Here is a 12,071-nt window from a genome sequence, read left to right as displayed (position 1 = left end):
ATTTCCAGATCTTGCAACCCAGATCATTCCACTAGAACGGTATTTTCTAGATATTCCTTTGAGCCCCTCCATTCCCACCTATGTGGTGGTACAGTTATCTCACACCTCTCTGTATTTCATCTCCTCTAAAATGGCTAGTAGTACGCAGCACTCAACCACGTGGGAGGCTTAAAGTGCAATGTTATGGCCACAGGTCCTCCAAAGACTGGCGCAGAAACAGCACGAAGGCAATATGGAAGCACGTACTATGATGTATTATGGAAGCATCTCTTATTGTTGGGACAGATTATATTTCAAGGCAACATGCTGGGAAGGCCTAAGGAAATGATAACAGCAAAACATGCTGAAACTGGATGATTCAACTAGCTGACCTTGATGTCAGAGCTAAGAACCTGGGTCGCTCTTAGCTGCCTTTGAAGAAAGAGTGAGCTATGCCTCAGAACAGTAATGCCTAAGGCCTCCTTGGTATAAATGCATGAAAATTAAGCCAAAATAAAAGAAAGCTCTCTTATCAATGCTGCTGGCCACCTAGAAAAAGTGAAAGAAACTTTCTTAGTTTTCCGACAGGTATGTTGTGGCACAGTGATACCCTATGAGGAGTTGGGCCCTTTTCCTTAGGAGCAATAATTACACCAATCATTTAGCAATCACTGCCCTGCAATCAAAACCAGACTTGCTCTCAGCAAAAGGAAATGAAATCAATAACAGTCTTACTGGAAAGACTGAAAAGTGAATGTGATGGCTTGCTATATCTGAACAGATCATTTATCACAAAATGGATTCTGTGAAAATTTTGCTGTCAAATTCCATTAGGAAGGAGTCGTAAATACTCAAAGACTTTGCAAAGTCTATAAAAAGTAGGTCTTAATGAGAATGAAAAAATAACTTCTGAAGGCAATAAACCAAACCATCAACAAGAAAAAGTATCGTGAAAAGAGCAAAAGGATAGGCTTTGCTATCTAAGCCAGTCTGTCTTCTAAAGTAGGACTGACATCCCAGCTTAGGGAAGAATGATTCAAAAGAAGTAAAACAAAACCTGTAAGAACATAATCTTTCAGTCTGAAGAGCCATTTACTGTGTGGGAAGATGAGACAGTGGCAGGAATTGGTTGAAGAGGCACTCTGAATACAGGGCTGGACTTGGAATAGTTTCTCTTGTTTCTGTATGCACCACGGGAAAAGGCTATGGACTGCTTTGCCATGGTTGCTGCGTGGATAGTGGGTACTCACTGGAAGAAAGGCACAGTCTTCCAGAAACAGGCTAGTAGATATGACTGATGAATATAGAGTCCAGAAACAGGCTAGTAGATATGACTGATGAATATAGATACATTTTAAGGTAAATTTAATGGAGGTTAAGTTATCTCCATTTTCAGAAAGGCTTGATTTTGTATGGATTAGAGCAGTTATGTAGTCCATCAATCACAACTTTCAGAAAGAGTGTGGTTACACTCATTTACACTTGGGGAAACAGGAATATAGAAAACAAAAGTCTCCAAAATCCTACAAAAGCCAGGTGGATGGCAGAGAAGTCAACCATCTTAGACTTCATTTCAGTGACCACTTGGCAGTGGAAATGTTGTTTCCTAAACCAATGAACAGTTCTTAACAGGGGCTGCATCACAGTCTGTTATCTGATACCATTCTTACATGAAAAGAGGATTCACATCTATGAGAACTTTTGACCCTTTAAAATAACCTTACATGAAGCGATAGAAGATTGGGATTTTTCTTCTGTGAGTGAGAGCAAGTCACTTTTTCCTGGATCTGTTCCCTTACATGCTGCTGCAGACGCTGTCTGTGCTGTTGTGAATGAGACCCCAGTGCACCATCCCACTGGGCTTTTAACACTGTGTGAATAATTTTCTGTATTAAATAATTAAGTGTAATAGCTAATACAGCACTTCCCACACTGTTGCATTGTGCAGTCATATCATTATTTTTGATCATTTATAATGACATTAAAACCCTCAAGTGCCAGACTGAAAATAAATCTGTCACAATGTTGCAGTAATATGCAAATTCTCTGGGTACATTTGCTGTGAAGGAAATGGTCCTCTCTCATTGAAGCTCTTATGAGGTTTCTTTAACATTTTTTTCTGCCTGCTGAATTCTCCATTGATCCTCCAGAAAGCTGGAGGATTACACAGCTCTAGCTGATGAGTGTTAGAAACGTCATACATCCTATAAAACAATATTTAAAGGATCTATTTGCGTGCAGAGAATTGTTGGCTTCCTCCTCCAAGAAAGAGAACATCCTGCAGTTAAACAATGCAACATGGGAAGCAGCAGATCAAATAGCCTTTTTGTCCCTCATCAGTTGTTTCTATCATGATGTGAAAGGACCACTTTTTTGCACAAAGAGGGAAATTTGTTCTGAACACTTATTTCATTCTTGGCCTCTTCTTTGGGGGTGGCAACAAAGAAGCCAACTGGGATCAGCTCTGCTGGTGCCCTTCTGTGACGTACGTTTTCCAGGAGGAAATTGGAGAGACCAGTATACTTCGTTCAGGATGCCAACCAGCCCTCAGAAGGAAGACTTGGATGCTTCCTGACTCAGATTCGACAAGAGGTATGAGCTAGGATTTACTGCAAAATTCCACTTCTCATCATCAGACTAGTTTCTTCTGTTACATTCACCTACCAACTGTTTTCACACTGCATGACTTGTTTAGATGGAGTCACGCCTATGCCATCTCAGAATATAAGCATATGCACAATAGAAAAACTTTAGTCTGACACTACTTTCCTTTCCTTTGAAGTGTTGGGAATGGCCAGACTTCCCCTCCCACACATACTCAGGAACTGGTGAGGGACTCAGTGAAATCTGGAAGTATCAATGAGGATTTGCTGTACTTTCACAGTTATTTGCTTGCTGACTCCTCATTTGTGGAAATTGTTACTAAAACAACCAAATCCCTGAGTGTTCTGATGCAAATTTCTTTTTCTGTACTAAATTGGAGAATTTGTTGTTTAAGGCTCTACAGTTACATCAGGTACACTGTTTAACTTAATGGGTCAGCACAGTAAAACACCAGGATGTGGTTCCTTTTTTTTTTAATGTCACTTCCATGTCAGATGTCTCCATAACAGACTCCCGAATGGTTTCAGTTTAAGGCCTGGAATAACAGCAGTGTTGTGGCCCTGGGCTAGTGGGATGCCCTTCCACGTTCTGCAAGGGTCTCAAAGCCAAGCTGCTTAGAGAGGGCAGTGGCACAGAATGTGCTGCAAAAGACTCACTTCCTTTCTGAGCCTCTCTTTTCTCTCTTTTGGATGAAATTCAGATAGAAATTCCATCAAGCAAGCAGAATCAAAAAGCAAGTCTACCTGATGACCCTCTGTTCCAACCCACAAATGTGTATAAAGGATTGAGATAACTTTGTCGTCCATGTCCACAATAATTATTACGAATATTTCTTGACTTTACATCAGTCACCTAAAAATGATGCTCTGACATACAATATTTTCAGTATCACTTAGCAAAGAGGCTCATTCTTCCTCCCAGACCTACAGAAACGAAAGGCTATATGGTCCGCTCTCCATGTGACATATATGCCATGCAAGATGCATGAAACTCCTGGCAGAGAAGTAATCACAGTAAAGAGAAAACAGAGGACCAAGTAATGAAGAATTAAGATTTTTCCCTTTTCTAGTGTATTTCTGAAAACCTTGGGCCTGAATCAGCGGTTCTTTTGGAGACTCAGACTGACTGTATACATACTGTGCAGTGTCTGGAGATGCATTTCAGAAATGCCAGGGACTTCTGGTCATGTAGCTGCAGGGTTTATTGAAGCAGCTGGCAGTAATTCCAGCTGGGCTACTGGCTATATAAAAGATGCAGAGGAATATTAAACATATTCAGACTTCACCCAGAAAAAAAAAAACACACACAAAAAAAATGGGGTGAAAAAGAAAAGCATTTCTGGGGAATCATGCTGTTGTTAACTTTTTGCAACAGAGCTGAGATTATTCCAGAGAAGTGGGGAAATACACTGCACCTGATTTTTATTGCAAATTATTTTGATGAAACAGTACACAGGAAGGTTCTGTGGTTGAGATACTGATGTGTTTGAACATGGAGGCCTGGGATGTCTGCCAGAGAACTTCAATAAAATGTTGAAACACAAAGAGATGTTCATTAGCTTAAAAGCTATGGATTTTAATTCTCTTTTTCATTTTTAAAAACCTCTTTCCATGTCCACTTTTCCTTTCATCCCTGTTTCTGTTCTTCTTTTCCTTCCATTTGTTTTGCCCGATCATTTATTTCTCCATTTTACTAATATCTTCCTCTGTCTGGATCTTTTTGTTTGTTTGTTTTTCTTTTTCCTTCCACCTCTTTTTTCTTTTTCTTTCTGCCTTAAGGAATATTCTGTCCTTTCCCACTTTCCATAATCTGTGTATGGCTTTTCTTCCCATCCAGATTTGGTTTCCCTCTCCTTTTCCCCCAGACATTGTTCTTCCTGTATATTTAGTTCTCTCACTTCCTTCAGTTTACATACATTATTACCTGACTATTCCTAGTTCTCTCCATGCTGCTTCTTACCATCATTATCAAACAGAGCTCACTCTTCCTATTTGTTGAATGAGGTATATTTTTCCCAACCACAGATCCCAAAATATATTAGCTTTCTTACCCCTTCCTTTGCCATTTCATACTCTAACAGAGGCAGGGTTAGAGACTGCCCTTACTGTTGCGCTGAGTAGATGAATCAATCAGCAAATGCTCTGTCTAGATGCTGGCTGCCCGAAACAGAAAGAGTAATACTGAAGCTGAGGAGATGAAACAATTAGAAACCAATTACTTAGGTTATGAACCTGCCAAAGGCAGCAGACAAAATCTACAAAGAGACCTTTTACAACCAGAATTGTGTATCTGAAGCCCATGAGAGGGAGGCAGCTACCTGCACCGTGGGATCTGCATGGCTCTTTTTCTGAGCCTGTGGATAACCCAACAAAAATTAAGGCTTGTTTATACTACCTACACATTTACACAACCTACACTACTAATTTATACCACTATACTTCATCCTAGACCATGTGATTTTTAACCAAACATGACTCCTATGTCTGTTGGATGGAACTGCAGTGCTTTCAGCAGTGGGCAAAAGTCCATGTAATTGTAACCAGGTTTTCTGATATTTTTATATCAGTGCAGAATGTCTTTGTTTTCTCCATATAAGCTGGAGAAATAAAACATTGTGATGAATGGTGCCGGGGCAGCATCCTAAGCTATTTGGGTATTTCTAAAGGTACTAGAATGTAGAACTACACAAAGCATTAGATTTCCAAAATTAACCCGCCTTGTTTCAGTGGTGCAGTAAATAGATTGAATATAAATCTCAGCTGTTTGGAGCCTCTATCCTGATCAAGGAATGACTGATTATGATCTTAGTGAGAAAGAAGAATGTAAGTAGTATCAGGCAGCCAGTGTGACTTCAGGAGAGACTGCTCAGAGGTCTGTTTATAAGCATAAATGTACTAGAAATGGAGTAGTAAAAAGGGAACAAAAACAGATGAGTCATTGTGCAGGTTTGAGAAGAGATAACCGTGCATCAAATGCATGATAAATGCTGAGTGAGAGGTGCTTAACGAGGAATAAAGAACGGCAAATACATCAGGAGAGAAAGAAACACTAAGGACAGGTAGATCCATCCGTAAGCAGAGACTAAGAAATAACCATGGCTGATATTCATGACTTCCACAACTCAGAGGGTCATAGTCCTTCCTGGGATCACATTGGATTATGTGCCTTGTACTGAATGTGAAACTCGTTTGAAACAGTGCACAGAACTCTGAACTCTGCTGCAGGAAAATGACATTAAAGAATGGCAAGAATTCAGAGCAAAGTAGCAGTGATAAATGAAGGACTGAGCTAACTATCTGAGGAAGGACAGATGGCGTCGTTACAGGCTGCTTTACAAGTAACATCCATAAACACCCAGGGAAGAAAGGTGCTGACAGTGTCTGGCAAAGGGAATAGACTTGTGATCTGTAGTCCCTCTGGTAGTCATAATTCCAAAGAGGAAATCCCCAAGATTCCCTTTCCACACACAGACCTGGATTTGACAAAATATATGATTGTGTGCTTTACTTTATGCATGGGAGTAGTTCCACTGGTATATCTTCTATGCTTTGAGATGACAGAGACAGTGGTAGAAAATCCAGAACTCTCAGATTACTAGTCCTGCCCTTGCTAATAGGAGGATGTATGAAATATTTCCCGAAATAAAATTAGATACGGTTCATTAGTAAAACAACCCATTCCAGGGAGCTGGAAAGATCTGAAATTCCTGCAGGAGGATCCATCCCCATATTAGCACTTGTGTTGACAGATGGTGCAGCTTCGTATGAATAGGAATTTTAAGTCATTTTTTGTAAGTTGAAAAGATAAATTCCAGGCAGGTTCTGTATAGCAGCTGGTCCTTTGTAGACCGCGCCTTGTGGTGACATTGTTAAGAAGCTAGGACAGTGGTAACTGTGAGCACACCAGACAGCAGAGCACCTCTCATTCCCTTCAGTAGTTTTCTTTGGAAAATGCACGAAGTAGCAGCAGCTTTCTCCATGCAGGAACTGGAAAACAGCTCACCAGATGGGCTGGAGAATTTATAAAATTAGAAAAACAAAGCAGCAAAAGGCCTTGGCTCAACCGCATTGCTTCTAGACTGTCTCTTTGAAGTAACTACTTTTGAATCAGTTTATGCGCTTTAGCCAAGACAAACACTCAGGTCCATTTGGGAATTTTGCTTCAGAGCAGCGCATTAATACTCTGTAAGGAGATGGAGGGCATGTAGTAGATGTTTTCTACATCAGCAGCCCTAATCAACCCAAATCTCTCTTGCACATTGTTAGCACACCCTCCTGCCAAGACTGCAGCAGACACAGATGAGCTGTCTTATACTGTGCTTATATTTATCCTGCAAGAAACCTGGGAGAACTGATCCTCTCCTCCACAAAATGCACCACACAGAAACACGTGGGCTCTCAGAGGCTGGCCTTGTCCCTGCCCAGCATGTGCTACCTACACCCACAGATAGCTACTACAGCTAACATACCCTTCTTCTCTACAGCCTCCCTGGAGACTAAACAAACCAAAACGCTTCACAGAAGATGGCCAATAAAAAAGCTGACTAGGGCAACCAATCGCAAAAGTAACAGTATGTTTAGTTAGGAGAACCCCTGCCTTTCTACCTTGTTCACATATTTTCTCTAAGTGTTAGAAGATGAGCCCTGTCTCAGACGTGGCTCCTTATTCCTACAGCTGGCTTTTCAATAAGTAAATCTCTGCTCTTACCAGAACGACTAGTTGCAGGGCTGGATTATCCCAATCGATTCTTTGCAGTCAGGCAGATATATGCTCCTACTTAATGTCTGTGCAACTGACTGTGTATTTGCTTTTTTCCACCTTCACTATCAGGAGCAGCAAATAAGCAGGACATGTCTCTTCACAGAATATGAGCAAAGAAAAAAACTGTATGCATTGAAAAATCTGTGCACTCAGAGACTGCCAACTCTTCCATTATTACACAGGTAGTAAGCAGCATTGTAGTGGCAATAAACTGCTATTATTTTATATAATACTGAGCACCACACCACTGCCTGAAGCAGGAATTTTGCATATTGGGAACTCCAGGCTTCCCTCCAAGGCAGGGCATGGGCAAGTCCCCATGGTGACTTCTGTAAGGAGCTAGGGTGGTAGCAGCTCTTAGCATCCCAGAGGTCTCTCCCAGTTCCCTTAGCAATTCTCTGTGGTAAAGGTATGAATAAACAGCAGCTTGTTCTAATTTGCACAGAGGGAAAAAAAAGGGATCCCGTATTGCTGCTGCAGACCATTCATTCCAAGGTGCCTTTAGGAAGCGACTGTGCAAAGAAAAGCTCTGTGGCAGCTGCTTCAGAGTTACAAGTCAGTTAGTGTGCTGCTTGCTGTAGTGGAGGGTTAACTGCAGCATCCACTGCTGGGCTAAGCACTGCAAAATCGTAGAAAATAGAGTGGAGTTCACCACCTTCAGTTCTGTGCTCAGCTCTGTTCTGCCACTTTCTCCTGGGCATTGTCACTAAGGCAAGAACACAACACCTTCAGTTACCTAAGTTTCCTGCTTTCTTGTCAGTTTTACTGACAACAAGCTTACAGCTTCTTCATTTTAGGTACTCTTCAGACAGAAAAAAAAAGTGATGTTGGAGCACAAAATCAAACTGAGCAAAGGAGCTTAAAGTCTGGTTTGTGTTTTACTGCTCTGGAAATTGCAGATGATTCTGCATTTCTGCATTCAGCATTCTGAAATTGCCATTTGGTACCTGGAAAACACTAAAATACCATTTTGCATCTCATTTCTTTGTTTGGTGAACTTGGTTGGTTGGAGGGTAGGGGATGGTGACTGCCAAAGTGATGTTCACCCAGGTGACACAGTGAAATCTTCCTGGACTTTTTCAGCTGTTATTCCTAGGAACAACCTCCACCTGCAAATGTAGGTAGGTTATTTTATATCTTGTGTGATAGGAGGACACAAGGTTAGGCCAAGCAGAGGGCTGTGCTAACAATTTTCTTCTTGCTGAGAGATTCCCACATCTGAACATATTCTAGGCAGGTTCAAGTTCAATCCAAAAGGGGAAGCCTAAATATGAGCAGACTGTGCCCCCAAGTGTTGGTCCACATTGGTCCAAATAGTTTTCTGAGACAGGTGATTTCCTTCTTTGGAGAGCAGGTTCAGTCAATATGGAGCAGGGAATGAAGGCTGCAGGCCAAATCCTTGTACTGAATGGCAAGTTACACAAAGCACTGGTGCTCAACACAATCCAGTGTGAATACAATACTGGTGACACTACTTTTTGCTGTACTAGCTGTTTTCACAAGCTCATTCCTGTTTTTCTTCCCTGTAAAACCTGTGGTCCCATTTTTAAAAATTGTTTATTTCCCCAAAGGTATTTAATTAAGCTATCAGTTTAAGACAGTTTAATTAAATAGATTTGAACTACTTTTGGCATACAGTCCAGACTGTGGTTTTAAACAGATTTATTATTTTATGTGGCTGTTCTTTCAGGATGGGCAGGGCCCAATCTGAGCTTGGTGTCTCATACTTAGTTGAGAAGACTTTATTAATAATCCACTATTCTGGTCACAAGGAAAACTTCTTTTATATACTCACTTTTACTATACTGTAGTAGCTGGAGATTTAAATTGGAAATTACAAAATCATGGAAAATTGGGCTGAGAGGAATCTTGTGACATAATCTAGACCACCCCCCTGTCCCAAGGCAGATTGTACATTCCTAAAGTGATTCCAAGGAAAAGTTCAGCTAACTTAATCTTAAAACCTCAAATAATAGAGATTCCACAATCTCTTCAGGCAATCTGTTCCAGTGGTTTTCTATCTGGAGGATACACGTTTGCCCTCAGCTGATTTTGCTTAACTCTTTGTGGTGCAGCAAAACTTGAAAAGGAGATTGAACACGGGAAAGTAAGGCACAGGAAGTAGAAGGGACCTCCAATATCATCAAGTCCAGCTCCTTACTGCTAGAGGCAACCATGTCAGGTAAAGCTTTTCCTGCATATGTACAGAGTTCAATATTTGAAGTGGTTGGACTCTTTCCCTAAATGGTCATAACAAATTCTGCCACAGAAACTCATCTTTCTTAAACTTAAGAATCTCTTGTAAAGTAGAACCATGAAATCAGAAGAGAATTGCAAAGCCTGTGAGATACAATCGTGGGTATACAATGTGCAGATAATATTTTTCTCTGCCGGAAGATTTGCTCACTAATAGACCATGCAAAATGTCAAAAGTGAAAAGTAGATCCCTCCTGAATATTGAAATCCCATCTGAAACAGATGATAATACTTCTAAATTTCCCAGCGTAGTGCTTGAGATCTCACAAAAATGTCAGTCCTTCACAAGGACAGTATGAGATGTTTCTAATCTTCAAGACAACTGCATTTCAGAAAGGAGAGAGATACTGGGTTCAGGAAAAAATACAAAATTGTGACTCTACTAAAAGAATTCCTAGATGCTGTGGAAGAAGGTGAGAGGCCAGGTAGAAGTAAAGTCTACACAGAAATAACAGGAGAAAGACTGAGTTCAGTAGAATGGGAGAGCGATGTTTCTGAGTTGAGGATGAAAAAAATATTAGTTTAGAGCTGGGAGCTCTACATGAAACCCTACATGTTTAATGGGAAAGACATCTTAGTCACAACTGATGTTTCAGACAGTATTTGCCAACCTTAACATTTCAATATATCCTTCAAGATACAGAATGCCATGGCCCAATGGACAGGACAATACATTCAGACAGGACCTGCTGGGGTGCTGAATATTATCAACGAAGTCTTGAATTCAAAACTAAAGGAATTCAAACTAGCATTAAGCCACAGTCCTCCCAGAAGAAACATTTTTTTCGAAGGCTCATAACCCAAAATGAGTCATGCTTGATTAGCTTCACTTAGGCCAGGAGACTAATCATAGGATGATATTTCTATTTCATTTTAAGAAAGTCAGAGAGAACATCAGAATAATGTTCAGCATGGAAAACATGTTATAGCCTAAACATAGTGTCACTATTATAACTTAATGAAAACAGAGAACTAGGAACCTTCTTTATTAGCAGGTGTCACTGTTTTTCCGTATTTATTTATTTATTTAGCATGTCTACTCTCCAGTGAAAAAATTATTAAATACACATGAGACTCCAATCCAGAGAGCAACTGTCCAGCTCATTTATCGGTGGGGTGAGAGATCAAAGAGTTTCACCTCCTCCTTCTCCTCACAGCTGCCCCGCACACATGCACACACACACAGAGGCTGGGAAACTCTACACCTAAAGCACCTACCTTAGGTTTGAAGGCGATTAATTTCAGGACCATCTCGACAGTGAAGAGGCCAGTGAAAAGCATGTTGAGGATGTTCATGGCTTCCTTGAACATGCAGCTCTGACCGTAGTGCTGAAAAACAGTGTCCCGGCAGCATTGTGAGGAATGGACATGCCAGCTAGTTGGTTATCCACAGGACTACTACTAATCTCCCTCCACATCAAGGTTATCTAAAGGAAACCCCAGCATGCTCCGTTTTTTCAATTTAGAATTCCCATCTCCCTTCAAACATAAGCATTTCTATACCTCTAGCCATTTTTGTAATCTGACTCTGGATCTCTTCTCTTTAAAAAAAAATGTTTTTGATTGGGGGCTACCAAAATCACATTTATCATTCCAGTTGAGGGCTATAAATCTGCATAATGGTACAAGGCAATTTCCAATTGTGTTTGTTATCTTACCCTTCCCTAACACCTGGGTTACTTTTTTTGTTTGATTGCTACTGTGCAGTGAACAGGGGGTTTCACTGAGCTGTTCATAATGATACCAAGGCACTCCCCAAATAATTGCACTTGATTCAGGATTCTGCAAAGTACATCAACAGCTCACATCATATCTTTCTAATATGCATTATCTTGCATTTGCCAACTCTGAATTAAATTTGCAATCATGCTACCATTCACTTAACTTTATTAAGATCTTATGAAGTTACGCTCTGTAATCTATTGATTAATTCAAATAATGTCTTCTGCAGATTTTGCCACCTCATTTTTCATATCCTTATTTCAAAATCTTTATACTTGGGACCGATTACCTTATTTTGAAGTTGTCTTTCAGTTCATATTACAAGACCTTGTTTGTAGTTGCTTAATTTTGACAGTTTTAACCACCTGGACTGAATTTTCCTATTCTGCATTGGATCAGGGTGATTTATTTGAAAGAGCTTTAGTTAAAACAATTCAGATACAGATGAAGGACAGGCTAGGGAAAAAATCCATTGTTGAGGAATTTTCAAAATTGCTCATGACATTTTCCTTGAAAGACTCTAGTACCTGCAGGTCTTTGGTTAAAAACTTGGAATTTTACTGGAATGTGGCTTTTCTAAGTTTGAACCAAAGTGTAAGTTTTTGAAAAACTGTGCTTTTCTCGGGATGGATATGGACTTCCTAGAATCTCCGGAGATGCTGTCCTGCTTGTAGGCTCACAAACATCTCACCAGCTTCTAGATCTATCTGCCCTGTGCATGCCCCAATGTCATAGCAGCTGAGCATGCT

The 12,071-nt window shown here is 40.4% G+C and overlaps 1 protein-coding gene across 32 annotated transcripts in view; it reads right to left on the bottom strand.

Moving 5' to 3' along the window:
• CACNA1C (calcium voltage-gated channel subunit alpha1 C) overlaps nucleotides 1-12,071 on the bottom strand; it is a 482,661-nt gene that overhangs the window by 61,650 nt on the left and 408,940 nt on the right. For all 32 annotated transcript variants that reach the window (XM_066990241.1, XM_066990238.1, XM_066990239.1 and 29 more), the window contains one exon: nucleotides 10,819-10,929. In XM_066990241.1, coding sequence (XP_066846342.1) covers nucleotides 10,819-10,929 — 111 coding nt within the window. The remainder of the gene's footprint in view (nucleotides 1-10,818; nucleotides 10,930-12,071) is intronic.

The sequence above is a fragment of the Anser cygnoides genome, chromosome 1 (assembly GCF_040182565.1).
Source record: "Anser cygnoides isolate HZ-2024a breed goose chromosome 1, Taihu_goose_T2T_genome, whole genome shotgun sequence".
NCBI lineage: Eukaryota > Metazoa > Chordata > Aves > Anseriformes > Anatidae > Anser > Anser cygnoides.
Note: the sequence above shows the minus strand (reverse complement) of the source record. Positions and strands in the feature narration are given on the sequence as shown.